Source organism: Sarcophilus harrisii, chromosome 2 (genome assembly GCF_902635505.1).
Source record: "Sarcophilus harrisii chromosome 2, mSarHar1.11, whole genome shotgun sequence".
In the NCBI taxonomy this organism is placed as follows: Eukaryota; Metazoa; Chordata; class Mammalia; order Dasyuromorphia; family Dasyuridae; genus Sarcophilus; species Sarcophilus harrisii.
Genome location: NC_045427.1, coordinates 446,399,450 through 446,415,281, shown reverse-complemented (window position 1 = coordinate 446,415,281; position 15,832 = coordinate 446,399,450). Strand labels below are relative to the sequence as shown.

The 15,832-nt window shown below is 33.7% G+C and overlaps 2 protein-coding genes across 18 annotated transcripts in view; both read left to right on the top strand.

The window, feature by feature from the left end:
• The window catches only part of RC3H2 (ring finger and CCCH-type domains 2), a 60,383-nt gene extending 53,801 nt beyond the window's left edge, over positions 1-6,582 (top strand). For 8 of the 10 annotated variants that reach the window (XM_031954252.1, XM_003757106.4, XM_031954254.1 and 5 more), the window contains 2 exons: positions 479-627; positions 1,255-6,582. In XM_031954252.1, coding sequence (XP_031810112.1) covers positions 479-627; positions 1,255-1,453 — 348 coding nt within the window. In that variant the 3' untranslated portion in view covers positions 1,454-6,582. The remainder of the gene's footprint in view (positions 1-478; positions 628-1,254) is intronic. The other 2 variants (XM_023507401.2, XM_012553702.3) reach the window with 1 other exon arrangement.
• The window catches only part of PDCL (phosducin like), a 34,263-nt gene continuing 21,041 nt past the window's right edge, over positions 2,611-15,832 (top strand). Inside the window, exons 1-2 of one of the 8 annotated variants that reach the window (XM_012553705.3) lie at positions 2,619-2,706; positions 11,383-11,422. Coding sequence is in view for 1 of the 8 variants with exons in the window: in XM_012553703.3 (XP_012409157.1) it covers positions 2,694-2,706 (13 nt within the window). In the remaining 7 variants the exon portion in view is untranslated. The other 7 variants (XM_023507404.2, XM_012553706.3, XM_023507402.2 and 4 more) reach the window with 7 other exon arrangements.

Below are 15,832 nucleotides of genomic sequence, written 5' to 3'. Positions count from 1 at the left end.
ATATTGAGATGATCATGTAAAAGCCTCACAATAAAAGGTGTTGCACTAGATTTTGAAGGATGAGTAGGAAGTAAGCATGTGGAGCTACTCAGAGCTGGAAGAGTATATGAAAAGAATCATTAAGCCAGAGAGTCATGATATATATGCAGAAAATGATAAATCATCCGTTTTAGTGGGAATATGTTTTTTGTGAAAATAGTTGTGGAAAATAAGGCTGGAAAGTCTAGTGGATTTTTTTTTTTTTTTATCAAGGGCCTTGAAAGACATGGAAATTTGGACTTTTTTCTCATCAGCTCTGCTTTATGGTTTGTCAGAAAACAAAATACCTTTTCCAAAAGTTACATACTAAATTCTGACACATTAAAAAGAGAGGATGAAATTTGCTAATATTTATTTTGTGGGTATATATCATTTTTATGAAGAAATTTGAAGTCTAAGAAATTTGTCTTGCACCTGATGAAATTTTTTTTTTTTCAAGGAAATTCTGGACATACAACTTGGTATCACTTCTCAAAGTGATCAGCTGATGAATGGAACTACAATAGAAAATGGCCACTCGCTAAAACAACACCCAAAGGAACCTGTGGAGCCCAAGAGACAAAGTTTAGGTGAAGACCATGTGATTCTGTGAGTGTTAGAAAATTTGAAATCTGTTTGGGGAAAGTGTAGAAGGAAAGGATGAGGAGGAAGTGGAAGGGACCAAAAATGAAGAGCATGAACATTATAAAAAAGAGAAAGGAAGATAAAGTTAAATTTAGTTGATGGTCAGAAAAAGTACTTAAGTCCACAGTTGAATACCTTTTATGGCTTTAGGATTAGGGCACCACTTTGGTTTAATTTTAATTTTGGAAATAACTAAAAATAAAGTGTTTTGTGGACTGAAGCAGCAAAGGAAACTGAATTTATGTTAGGTAGAAAAGATATGCCCTCAAGGCAACACAATATTTTAAATATTAACTATAAATTTTGGATAGTGAGACTTGGGAATGATTCTAACTAATAGTGATTAAAAGGCAATATGATTCAATGAAAAGTTCCTTGGACTAGGAATTAGAAAATTCAAGGCCCAGGGTTTTTTTTTTTTTTTTTGTTTGTTTGTTTGTTTGTTTTTAATAATCAAGAGACCTTACTTTTCAGAGGCTAACTTTTCTTCTCTATGTTGATTGGAGATAATACTTGTGCTACCTAACTCATATAGTTACATGTTTTGTATACTATGAAGCACTGTCAGTTTCATTCTTTTTTCCCTTTCAGGGAGGAACAAAAAGCAGTCCTGCCGGTAACTTCTTGCTTCAGCCAGCCAATCCCAGCATCTATTAGCAATGCAAGTTGCCTGCCCGTCACTACATCTGTCAGTGTCAGCAATCTCATCTTGAAAACGGCTCATATTATGTCTGAAGATAAAAATGACTTTTTAAAGCCTGTTGCAAATGGGAAGATGGTTAACAGCTGAAATGAGGTCCATCTTTGAAATTTGTGACCACACAATGGAAGCATTTACACTAGCTTTTTATATATATATATATATAATATATATATTATATAATGTATATTTTTTTTAAAAAAAATAATACTGGGGGCATCCATTTCCTGTGGACTCTTTGATACTTTGAGCCCTCTTACATTAGCATTCTGAAAAAAAAAATAAGAATTTACTTTATTAGGGTAACAAGTTCACTTTCCAGAAATGATTGGAATTTGGACAACATTTTACTTAAGCTTAAAGCAGCTTTTTATGAGTTTGTAGCAATCCGGTGCAGTAACTGAGCCATTCCTCTTTTAATGGCTTCTATAAAAAAAAAATTAACAACTCAGTTATTAAACTAGCAGGATCCTACAATGATACATCTAGTGAAAGTCAACGTAACTAACTTATTTGTTTCTTTTTTATTTCACTGAGGGAGAATTTTCCATCTTCTTGCTGCAGCTGCTTTATTTATCTTTTGTTATGGAACTTTGCATGGAATTTTTTTTTTTAAATTTTCCCTTCTGAAGAGTGAAGGTAGGCAATCTGCCTTAGATTTTTACAGGGTTAACACACTAGCTTTGCTCTAATGCATAATGTGTAGAAGTGTGGTACAGTGCTTTGCTGTAGCGTTACAGTTTTTAAAAAAAAATTCTCATTTTTCCAGGAATAATCTTTGCTTTATTACTGTTGATATTTATATACAGGCTACTTGTTTAAGTAATTTAAAATGTAACCAAGTGCCTAAGTCCTTCAGCTAATGTATTAGATATTGACTTCTCTTAAGTTATATGCAGAATCGTTTTTAACAATTTTGATAAATTATGCACTAATGTAATGGCTGTTTTTTTAATTCAGATTTACACCTGTACATTATTGAATCCAATGACTTGGCAAAAGAATCAGGTGCTTTTAGGCTTTCTTGTGGAAACCCTGTATGTAGTGTTTGCACTGACTAACAAGATGGTATTGCTGGGTTTTAATTTAAATTAATTTGGGGTGGGGTGGGAAAATGTTCATTGAATTGTCTTGGTTAAATATTGTTCATCATAATTTCATGTTCACAATTAATTTTGCATGTTCTTTGGCTATTGAGTTTCAGAAGGCTGTGAAATGTGTTAATAATATGACATTACCTGACTTCCAGTTAGACTGAAAAAACAAACTCCAACCAAATAAGAATGCTTTTTTGCCCTGCTGAAATGTGACTGGAAAAGGTTGTTTTGACATGGCATCTGAAGGTAGATAGTATCAACTAATTATCCCCAAGTGTTCTAGATATTTTTTTTGAAGCTTAAAATTGCACAGTCAACATTTTGAAAACAAAAGCAGGACACTCCTTCCTGGTTACCTTATCTGTATGTAGTTTGTGTCTCTTTTCTTCCCCTATTTCTTTGAGATGAATTTTACTTTTTTTATTATTTTTTTTTTTATTAACTTCTGTGAAGTTGTTTATTCTGAGAATTGTACTGGAATATTTTAAGCCAAGCCAATCTTTCACCAGGTGTACTGTATGTAAGGGCTTTTCCTGCTAGCAAAATGCTTAAACAGGATCATGTTATTGGTCTTCTGAGTTGTTAAGTTGTTTTACAAAACCACAGCAATGTATCAGATAAGATTTTGATAACAAAAGTTTTGTGCACATTTCCAGGGGTGGGTGGGTGGGTCAGGGTGGGAGGACTGCCTTTTCCTTGAGGTTTCCTGATCGGAATAAGAAAATGCCAGTGTTTGATATCTGTCTTAATGAACATGCCCATAAAAATGACTGATAAGTTGTAAATATATCTGAGAAACAAGGGGGGTAGTTTTGATATTCTAGTGTCAGTATGGAAGATCTTACACTTTTATTTAATACTCAGATGTATGAAGATATTTGTAGCATAACAGCACAGTAGCCTTTATGTAGTTTCCTTTGGCTAATACTGTTTGTTGCAGTGGCCATTGTTCCCCATCCCTGCAAAGAAATATTATTTATTTCACCTTGTAGCCTGAAATGAATAGGAAGTAAACCATGTTACATTAACTTATTTCTGATATTATAAATTAGCCTAGAATATTACAGGAACATGATTGTTGTATAATTTATATCAAAACCTTTCTATAAATATGAGCTTACTACTTTTGAAATGCTTCCGACATACTTTCTTTGCTGTATGTGATCCTTCTCAAATATATGCAAATCAGTATGTCTGTTTCTTGGATATTTAAATAGTGAGATCTTCCATGTTGAAGGTGATGTATTTTCTTTTTTCTTTCTTTTTTTTTTTTTAAGAAGATTTTTAAATTACTATTTTGTTACAAAAACCTAGAGACCTATTAACAGTTTGAGAGCTCCTTATGCGCCCTCAGGGAAAGAACTCTCTGTGCAACAGAACTACACAGACCATCTTCAGCATGTTCTGGGGGTGAATATATACTACATAAATTGATCTTGTGTATTTAACCGTATCTTTTTAATTTTAAAATTGCAATTTTAAAACTTGGTTGTGCTCTGCTGGAGGGGGTTGGGATAACTGCTTAGATGTTTGCCTACTTGTCTGGTGAAATTACATTTGCATTTAGTGTATACCTGCCAACCTTATTGGTATGTCTCAGAACAGATATATTGTTTTTTAAAAAAAAAAGCAAAACAAAAAAATGCTTTTCTTGCAGCGGGTGGTCCCACAGAACAATATCTCCCCAACTTGAAAATTCTTACTACTAACATAGGAAATTATTCTGTATTGAATCTTTACTATGTGTAGTAGCAACTCGCTTTTGTAATTGTGGGTGTATTGTGAGGCAAAGGATTTGGATATGTGCCACTTGAAGAGAGCAGAAAAGTGACCCTTTTACACAAAAGTGCCATGGTAAAGAAGCTAAAAACCAGAACTTAGCTCTGTTTGACAATAATTTCTTGTCATGTAGTCCCTTTCTCAATAAACAAATATACCTACGTGAATTGAGAGTCAAAAAATCTCAGGCATCAGGGAAACTAAACATCAATAATTGCATGGTAACATTTCTATATGTTGCCTCTGATCAGAAATATTTAATTCTTTTAACCTGTGGACTTGAAGACTTGACCAGGAAAAGGGTTGACAACAGTCCAGAGAGTATAGCATTGTTAATTTTGAATGTAATATCTTTCTGAGCTCTGTGAACAGTATGGGTAATCAGTGGGATAGGACAATCCTGTTGCATAGCCTCATTTCACACAGGTCATCATAAGCTAATTACTGTTGTATTTTTTTCCCAAGCAAATTTAAAGGTGATGACAATTTGTAAAACACTTGATTTCCAAAGCATTTAAGAGATCAGTATCTTAATGGCATGGATAAAAATTGTACACCATATATTTTAAAGAAAATTTTATTTTCAGACACCAAGTGGCAGCAGTTTTTCAAATAATTTCATTGTGTGAAGGGATACAATGAGTGTTACTTCACTTTCTAATATTGAGTAATTACCATTGTCATGAATCTAATCACTTTACCTTGAATTTGAAGTTGATGCTAAGGATATATAGCACGTCCAAATTATGTGCTATTTCAAATTAGTTGTTATAGAATGAGTTGATAAGTGGTGTGCAACCGTTTGCAAGACCTGAAAGTTGAATCATTTGACAAGTGTCTCTATAATCTCATGTAGTAGACTTTTGACAATTGTCAAAAACCCAAGTTGTTTTGTTAGCATGAAGTACATGTTTTAAGTATGAGCTACATGTGGTTTTTGCACAGTGTCCAAGTAGTACCTAACTCTTCATTTGAGTCAATCTCCAGGCAGGATGTCACCAGTATTGACAGATAGATAATCATTAAAGGGGAAAGGGCAACCAATGGAGAAATTCCTGGGAAGTGTGCTTTCTAATATTTTAGTAAATATAATGTTGGCGGGATCACTTATTTTAGAGCATCCCTCCAACATATGAATCCCTTCTGTAAGCGTAACACACATGTGTCCATATTTCTGATTAAATGTGCAATTAATCCCTTGGTACTAGAAGTCACCAGTGTCCCTTTGCTGGCAAGGGAATGTCCTAGACACCTAGTATCAAGGTTAGTATGTCAAAATTTCCCATATTATTCCAATGACAATGGAGTTACATTGACAGTAATCCCGTGAATCTTAAATCAGCATTTCCCTCACACCACAATTTTCTAAAATAATATCAAACCAGCAAAACACAAACACTGGCTGCATATAGTACTGCCAAAAGCCAAGGTCATTTGCACATATCCCATCAATCTATCAAGAATTAGGCCTCAGTTAATCTAAGGCATGGAAGTGCATGCGTTCTCTTTAGCTGGGCAAACAATTATACTGTAGTTGTGATACAACACATGTGGCTTTTATTGGTACTGCACATACCCACTGTACAGCCACTTGGGAGTATCGTGGTTAGCTTGCAGCATCTGCTGTCTGCATTTATACTGTTTATCGCATATTCTTTTCCCTGAAAGTTTAAGAAAATGTTTTTTCTTGTTGCATTGATTACATTTTATAAATTTGCTTAGCTGGAAAGTTTGGGAAAAGAGGCCTGTTTGTCAATTGTACAACCGATTGTGAAGCTCTAGTGTGAATATTTTTACGTCTGTATTAGACATTTTCTTTGCAAATCTATTGTTCGATTGAAATGTAAATGAAATTAAAGATGGTGTACACCCATCATGTATAAAGCAGGCACCATCTCTAAGATGGATTTAAATGCTCATTTTTAAGGCATATACTCAGCTTCTATTTAAAACTATAATTTAAATAATTCTGTACAATGAAATGGGGGATATATATGGGAATAAATTCTATTCCATTTATTTCAATTTGAATTTCCAAATTGTAATGTTTCTCTTTGTGCTATAGGAATAGGATTAAATGGGGGAAGGCTTGGACTCTATACAGGCCTGTATTTGGGGGGAGGGCAGAGATGGAACAATGAGGGTTGTGATAATACTGAATAGCAAAGAGTGAATTCTGTGTGTTTTTGCTGTAGCACTGAAGTAAAAAGATATTAGCTTTGGCTGTTCACAGAATAGAGCATCATGGTTTTCAGTGTTTGAGAGAAAATTGATGGAAAAAGTTTGCAGTACTTGACATGTATTTGCATGCACAAAATAAAATTATTTGTCCACCTTGAAAGATTGTTTCGTTGTATTTCAGGTCATTTTCAAAAAGTACTCCAAAAGTAAAGTTTATGTCTTACATTGTCTTAACTGTGATTTTCCTGTATTTTGGTGTTGGCAACCTAGGAATTTGGGGATTCTAGTCCTAGTTTTGCTACTGACTGTATGACAAAGTTTTACTCTTTCTGGTTTTGTTTCTTCCTCTATAAGAATTGGATATCAAAGACTTAGCACAAATACCAATAATATTCTGCAGTGTCCCGTTCTAAATCTTATTTTTATATTGCAAAGGGTTTCTTTGAGAGGCTTTACATTTTTCCTGCCTAGAGCAAATTAAGAAAAAAAATTAACATTCCTCCAATATTCCAATCCAGTGATGCATTGAAAATAGTCCCTTGAATTCGGAATTCTTCGGCCCTCCTAAAAAATAAGAGAACCACTACATGAATCCTCTGGCCAAAATTAAGGAGGAGAATTTTTGTCCTGTAGCGGGACTCGTAGTCTGTCTGGTGTGTGGGCGGGATGTATTATGATTGGTTTCAACTAGAGCATGCGGACTGGAATCGAGTGTGCCGTCTTTTGATGGGTCTCTAGGTGGGGGAGCTAGCTTCCGGTTTCTCTGGGCTCTTGAGTGAGTGAATGTCTAATTCCCCTCCCTGCTTGAGCTTCATTGGTAGCTTTCAGCTGCCCTTCCGTGTCCCGGAGGCGGAGTTGCCCACCGGACGGGACCAGGGAGTGAGTTAAGGAGGGTTAGCTACGCGGGAGCTTTGGGAATGGAATAGGGGAGGGGTTTGGCATCTGCTGGGGGTGGTGGGCAAGAGGAAAGATGGGTAAGGGGGGCGGGCAGCGGGGAAGAGGGCGCGCGGGCACAATCGTGTGTTGACGTCATAGTCTGCGCTATCTTTAATTTAATATACCGGGAGGCCTAGAGGGAGCTTCAGGGCCTCGGGGCGGGAGAATGATGGTTTTCCTCGCTCAACTGAATCACCCCAGTCTCCTTTAAAATGGGGAGAACTCTGGAAATCCGCTCTCCACCCCCAGAATTAGCGAACTTCTTCCATACACCTGTGTCCTTCCCTCCAGATCCCCCTGGTTTTGTTAGAAAGACAACAGCAAGTGTTTTATTAGGCACCTACTGGTGTGAAGTATTAGGCTGGACCCAAAATGAAGCAGCTCTAGACCCAAAGTAGTTTACGTTCTACAGCAAGGACACGTGTGTGTGTACACGCATTTTTATATACAATATATGTAATATGTAATTTCTACGGAAATTAAATACAAGGACGTTTTCTTAGGGGGGGAGGAGGAACAATTAAGGGTGTGGGAATCAAGAGAGGCTTCAGGAAGGTGGTTTTTGAGTTGAAATGTGATTCTACTAGGCCATTTGAAGAAAGAAGGCAATATTCTAGGTTGGGGGATGCATAATGCCCATTGCATTATGGGGGTAGCATAGGGTGTGAGGAGCAGCCCAAATTAGGCAGAAATGGAAAATGTGTGAAGGGGAATTATGTCTAATAAAGCTAGAAAGGTAGCTACCTTTTCATAGTACTTAGCTTTTCACAATCAGTCTGGGTCCAGATTGGGAAAGGCTTTAAAGAAATGTTTTATTTGTTCTTTGACATAATAGTCAGTGAAGTATGTTGAGTTTAGGAATGACATAGTCAGATCTGCACTTTAGGAACAATGTGTGGAGTTTGGATTGGAGAAAGGAGGGACTTGAGGCAAGGAGACTATTGTTGTAGTTCAGGTAAAAAAATAATAATGGCTTGAATAAACATAACAGAATCCTATAGTAAGCCTTTGTAAGTGAGGAGAAAGGAAAGTATGTAGGAATTATGTAGGTAGATATTGTGAAGATAAATGAACAAATTGGTTAGATTGGATGAAGTCAGGCATGATGGAGGTTGTAAAACAGTGATTATAAAGATGAGATTTCCCCCAACAGCAATTAAGTTTTGAAGAGGGATAAATTTTGAGGAAAATAATGAATTCTGTTTTAAACATGTTGAGTTTGAAGAAACAAGAAAGCCAGGGTTGTAGTCATGTTTTTTGTTTTTTTTTTTTCTGTGTGAATCTTGACCTTTGTTCAATTTCCTCATAATTAGAATGAAGGAATTTCCTTCTAGCTCCAGTATTCTGACTTTCTGTTCCCTTTTCAATCTTAACATTCTTCATTTTAATCTTCTTGTTTTGACTGTATCTTATTAGTTGCCAGGATTTGTTGAAGCTAGCCCCAGAATATCTTGTCTCATTTTCTTACAAGTTGCTTTGGCCTGCCCACCTTCACTCTCTTCTTTCTTCAACCATGAATCTTAAAGGAAAATGAAAGGAGAAAGAAAATAAGCTATTAAATATAGCCCCGGGGAAATTTTGATAAAAGTCTAAAGTAAGGTGGTAGCTATGTGACTAAAGAGAAGGGACATATAAGAAAGATGTTCCTTTAAAATAGGCTAAATGACTTGGCAACTGTTTGGGAGTATTGTTAAAGGAAGGGTCAAAGATTATTTATTCTAAGATTGTGAATCTGGGTAATTGGCAGAATAGTGGTGGCTTCAATTTTTGTAGGTGGGAAGAAAGATGATTAATTCAATTTTAGATATACTGAGTTATCACATACTAGTAGGTACACAGTTATTAATTAGATTAAGATGTGGGATTAGAACTAGGAGAGAAGCTATAGATTTGGAAATCATTTGCATCTCAAAGGAGAGCATTGAAAGAGAGTAGTCAGGCAGAACCTTAGAGAACAACACTTTGTTGGGAGGAAATGGATAATGATTGAGAAGGAACAATCACACAGAAAAAGAGAGCAGTGCTACAAAAGTCAGTGGAAAAGAGGAGGAGCCAGTAGTTGGCAGTGCTAAAATCTGCAGAGGATTAAGAATATCAATTTTGGAATCATAGATTTGGAGCTAAAATTGACCTGCAAGGTCAAATAGTCTAAGATCATTGGTAACGTCAGAGTTGTTTCAGTAACAGTCACATCAGATAGATTATACAGAACGCTGACAAGTAAATGGGTAGTAAGAAAGTAAAAGTAACAAGTGTACATAACTTTCTAGTAAAAGGTAAAAGAGAAATATAGCTTGGCGAGATGGTAGTCAAGTGGAGGGTTTTTAAGGATGAGTTAGATGATATGGAAGGAAGCAGTAAATTGGAAGAAATTGAAAATGAAGCAGAAATTGATTCTGAAATACAACATATTCCATAGGAAGGGAGGATTGAGAACACTAAGAGTGTTTGACATTGGTAAAGATCAGTTTAGGAAATGTACAAAGTTTTGAAGGTATTGAAGAGGGGAGATGAGAGGCCTCAAAAGGGATGACTAAAGATTCTCAGCAAAGATTTGTTTTTTTACTAGAGAGAGTTGGGCTTGGTGCCTGGGAGAAGATAAGGTTTTTAAAAGTCCACAGTGGGATAGAGAAAGAATAAAAGGAATGCCTTTCAATATTGAGATCTTTATTGAGGTTACATAAGATGATGTGTTTAAAACCCAGTCAGCATGATAGTGTGACATCCAGTGGCAGTTAGAAACTTGGAAATAAGAACAGAGGATATGTTGATCCAAGTTTGAAGAATGGCAGAATAGAAAGATAAGGAGGCAAAGGAATAAAGTTTGCAGGACTATGCTTTGGACAGATCCTTTCTATTCCTTTATATCTGGTCTTGGTGGTTGAATTGATGCTTGAAGTGATGAGCTGGTATAATAAAGACAGGTGGCAGAACTGGAAGTCATAGTAAGGATAAAGAATAGATTCAGAAATTAGTCAGAGGAAGAAATGGAACAGTTTAAGGACAGTTTAGGAGGAGGTCAAAGCAGAATTTCATAATCTTGAATTCTGAGAAAATGGATATAAATCATTAGAGTTGAAGAATTTGATAATGGGGAGGAATGGGGGAGGGGAATATTCAGAGGAATACTATCACGAATATTTTTTCCTCAATGGTAAAGGACTGAATTAGGGTGAATAAGAAGACAGTGATCTGGCTATGATTATTCTCTCCAGAGGGCTTTCCCATTTAACAAATAGAACTTTTTAAACAGGAAAAAAAAAATCAGTGCAGCTGATAAACTGAAAAAGACCTCCACAAAGAGGTGGGTTGAGGGTGTCATAATTCTTTCAGTCCTACTGTATCTTTATAATTGTACTACATATACTTTAGGAGTATTTTTTGTGAGGTTGTTCTTTCTATTTACATTGTTACAATTACTGTGTATATTGTTTTCTTGACTTGTTTACTTCACTCTGCATCAATTCATTTAGATTTTTCCTCATTTTCTTTATTCATCACATACATAATTTCTTAACAGTAATATTCATATATCACTTTGTTTAGCCTTTCTCCAATTAATGGACAGATATCCATCTACTTTGTTTCCATTTCTTAACTATTAGAAAAAGTACTGCTATATAAATATTTTGGGGTATATGAGAACTTTATTTTTCATTGATGACTTCCTTAGGGTATAAGTGCAGTAATGGAGTCTTTAGTTCAAAAGACATGGATATTTTAGTTACTTTATTTGTGTAATTCCAAATTGCTCCCTAAAATGGTTATATTATTTCACAGTTTCATCAACAATATATTAGTGTACCTATCACTCTACATTGGCTATTGCTATTTTTTATCATTTTTGCTAATTTGCAGAATATGTCATGAAACCTTAAGAGTTTTTTATTTGTATTTTTCTTATTACTAGTTATTTGAAACATTCTTTTATGTGATTGGGAATATTTTGCAATACATATCTCACCAGAGAATTTTGATACAAAGGTTCCCCTCACCTCCTTTTGATCATTTCTCTTTTTATCCTAGGGACATTAATTTTATCTGTGCAGAAGCTTTTCAGTTTCAGGTAATCAAAGTTATCTTTTTAATTTTTTTGTATTTGCCTCTCTTGTTTGATTAAGAATATATCTCCCATCGATAACTTTGAGAGGTATATGATCTGCTTATTTTCTAATTATTTTATTGTATGCTCTTTAATATTAATGTCATGTATCTATTTAGAATGTATTATAAAATGTGGTGTACGGTGTTCATTTTAATTAATTTCTGCCAGGCTGCTTTCTAATTTTCTCAGAACTTTTTAGCCTGCAAGGAGTTTTTCCTAAACAATTTATGTTTTCAGCTTTATCAAAGATTGCATCATTGTTTCTGATTCTTAATTTATCTTTATTTTTTGAGAAACACCAGATGGTTTTCATGACTGCTGCTTTATAATACAATTTGAGATCTGGAAGTACTAGTTTCTCTTCATCCCTTGTAATGTTTTTCCTTAGATACTCAAGAGCTTTTGTTTTTCCAAATGAATTTTGTTATTTTTAAACAACTTACATAGTGTCTCCTTGGCAATTTGGTTACCATAGCATTAAAAATACAAATTAATTTCGGTAGTATTGTAGTTTATTTATTTATTTTTTTATTTTGGCATGACCTAGTCATGAGCACAATAAATGCTTCTAGCTATTTAAATTATCCTTTATTTCTTTAAGAAAAATTTTTGTGTGCTTTGGCAAGTTGATCTCCAGATATCTTATGCATTTTGCAGTTGTTTGGAATGGGGCTTCTCTATTTTTGTTTCTTAGATTTTGTTGTTAAAGAAATACTAGTGAATTTTGAGGGTTGTTTTTTTTTTTTTCTGTAAACTTCATTATCTCATAATAATCTTTGCTGATTCCCTCAGACTTACCAAGTATATCTTCTCTTCTGGGATATTTTCTCTTTTTTTACTTGCTTTATTTCTTTAATTTTTTTTTTCTTGTCTTATTATTGTTGTTAGTCATTTCCAGAACTAAATAAAGTATTAGTGAGGAGAGTAAATATCTTTGCTTCATTCCTTTGTTTATTGAAAAGGTTTCTAGTTTATCTGTATCACTTATGATGCTTGCCTTTGATTTTAATTACTTTTTTTTAAAAGGTCCCTCTCTACCTGTACTTAATATTTTTATACTATATAGACTTTTTAGCCTGAAAAAGTTGTATTTTTTCAGAGACGTTTTCTACATTTGTTGAAATAATTGTGTGGTTTTGTTATGTTTTGATCTTAATATGATTTAATATGTTGTTTATTTTCCCACTATCGAATCATCTTAAAATCCCACTTGGTTCTAGTGAGAAATTTCTTGGACAAATTTAATGATATTATTTGTAATATGTAATCAATATTAATTAATAATATTGGGCTATAGATTTCTTGTGTTTTATTTTTCTCTGGTTTAGGTATTATGACTATTTTCCCTCATAAAAAGATTCTGGTAAGGTGCTTTTTTTCCCTCAAGATTTGAAGCATAGATACTAATCGTTCTTTAAAAGTTTGGTAGAATTCTCCTTTGAGAATTCTGAGGGCCAAGAATTTTTGTTATTTGTTAGTTCCTTTATAGCTAGATCTCTTTCTCTTTCTAAGACTTGGTAACTTAAGATCTGTATCTGCTCTTCTGATAGTTTGAATATTTTATGTTTTTGAAAGTTTTCCTCCATTTAAAAAATACATTCTTATGTATAATATATTCTGATTATTCTTTTTATTTATTGTAGTTTTATTATGATTTTACCTTGTTCATTTGCTTTTTTGTTGATTTAATTTTTTGCCCTCCTTTTTAATAAGATTAGGTAAAGGTTTAGCAATTTTTATTGGTCTTTTCAAAGAACTAGCTTTTAGTTGTGTTCATTGTTCAGTGGGTTTTTCTTTTTCTAATTCATCTGTTTTTCTTTTAATAGTAATATCTTCTCTTTTGTGATTATTTTAAGTTTACTTATTTTCTCTTTTTTCTATTTTGTTAATGCATGTTTGTAAGAATATGATTTTTCCCTTTGAGGACTGCTTTAGCTGCATCCCAGAAATTTTAATATTGTTTTATCATTTTCTTTCACATAACTATTACTTTTATTATTATTAATATATATATTTTTTATTTGCTCTTTCACTCATTATTTAGGATTTCCTTCTCAAGTCTCTATTTGATTCTGTGTTTTTTGTTTGTGGTCCATTTACCTTTTATTGAATTATGGTTTGTAAAATATATGTTATTTCTCATATTTTACCTTTAGTTGGAATATCTCTGTACTTTCTGTACAGGGTCAATTTTGTAGAAGTCCCATGTCATGCTGAGGAATATGTATATTCTTTTGCAATCCAGTTTTGAAGATATTTTAAAATATATTTTAATTTTACTTTGTCCAGAAATTCATTCAGTTCCACATTTTCTTTTTCATCTTTTGTGATGACCGCATTTAGCACCCAGAGCATATTAAAATCAGCTGGAGTCAGGATAAGGGAAAATCCTTGATCTTTATTCTTTGGGGAGGTGCAGGGGAATGGTGATAAAAAACACTAATTCGGCCAGCAGTGCCTCTGGCTCTCACACTCCACCCACCAAATCCTCTAAGCAGTCTCCTATACAACACATCAAACTTGCACAGAGAGTGGGCCTGCCATTCTTTCTCCAAGCATATATTAATAGAGTATTGTCCAGTTGCTAATTAGTTTCAAGTGCTGGGGACCTCAGTGCAAGGACTCAAGAGCTTCAGCCCATTACAGTCTTTTTGTTTGATATATCCAAAACTGACAGAGTAGGATATTTAAATTTCCTGTGATGTTACTATTCATGTTGTCTTAATGTTTCCTTTATCTGGATTGGTTGTTAAAGCATTGGTAGTATATAAAGTTTATTCCTTTGAGTTTTCATTTTGGGATCACTTTCAGAAAATGATTGGTGAATTCTTTCAATTCTATTTTGCCCTCTGATATTAGGATATTTGAAAGTTTTCTTTGATAGTTTCTTGAAAGATGATGTCTAGGCTCTTTTTTTTAGATCATGGCTTTCTGGAAGTCCAAAAAATTTTAAATTATTTTTCCTGGATCCTTTTTCTAGATTAGTTGTTTTTTAATGAGATATTTCACATTTCACATTACCTTCATTTGTTTTATTGTTTCTTCATGTCTTATAGAGGCATTTGCTTCCATTAGCTGAATTCTAATTTTTAAGGAACTTTTTTCTTCTGTGATTTTTTTTTTTTTGTAACTCTTTTTCCTTTTGGCCAATTTCACTTTCACTTTTAAGGAGTTCTTTTCTAAAGTGAATTTTTATGCCTCTTTTTCCATTTGGCCAACTCTACTTTTTAAAAAGTTCTTCTCTTCAGTGAATTTTTATATATCTTTTTTTCATTTCACCAATTCTGCTTTTCAAGGCATTCTTTTCCTCACTGGATTTTTGTATCTCTTTTGCTATTTGATCTGTAATATTTTTTAAGCCATTAATTTCTTTAGTATTTTTGCCTCTCTTATTAAGCTGTTGACTTTCTGTTCATGATTTTCTTGCATTGCTCTAATTTCTCTTTGCAGTTTTTATTCTTCTTACTTGATTTAAAAAAAATTTTTTTTGAGCTCTTCTGTGGTCTGAAAACAATTCGTATTTTTCTTTGAGGCTTTGGATAAAGGAATTTTGACTTTATTGTTGTCTTTTGAATGTATGTTTTGATCTTCCTTGTTACTATAGTAACTTTATATATTCAGATTTTAATTCTTTTCTTTGCTCATTTTTTCCAGCTGTTTTTAAATATATATTTTAAATATACTTAATATATATAATTTATTTTTGTATATTTTTTTTCCAATTTACATGTTAAAACCATTTTTAAACTTTTTTTAAAGTTTTGAGTTCTAAGTTCCATCTCCCCTCCCCCCACTGTAGTAAGAAATCCCATAGAGGCCATACATGTCCAATCATGTAAAAAATTTCTATATTAGTCATAAATTTTTTTTTTTTTTTTTGGAAAGCAATTGGAATTAAATGAGTTGCCCAGGGTCACACAGCTAGGAAATGTTCAGTGTGTGAGGCTATATTTGAACCCAGGTTTTCCTGACTTCAGGGCCAGTGCCCTATCCATTATGCCATCTGGCTGCCCCTATATTAGTCATTTTGTTCAAGAAGATTTGAATAAAAGAAAAGGCATGAAAGAAAATGAAAAACAGTATGCTTCAATCTGTATTCAAACAATATCAAGTCTTTCTCTGGAAGCAAATTACATATTTCATCATGAATCCTTTGATCCTGGATCATCCTAGTATTGCTGAGTATAGCTAGGTCATTCACAATTCTTTATCATAAAGTATTGTTACTGTGTATAACATTTTGCTTCTGTTCAACCCATTTCACTTTGTATCAGATCATGTAAGTTCAGGTTTTTTCTGAAATCATACTTTTTGTCATTTCTTATAGTACAATAATCCATTACAATCATATACCACAGCATGCCTAGCCAT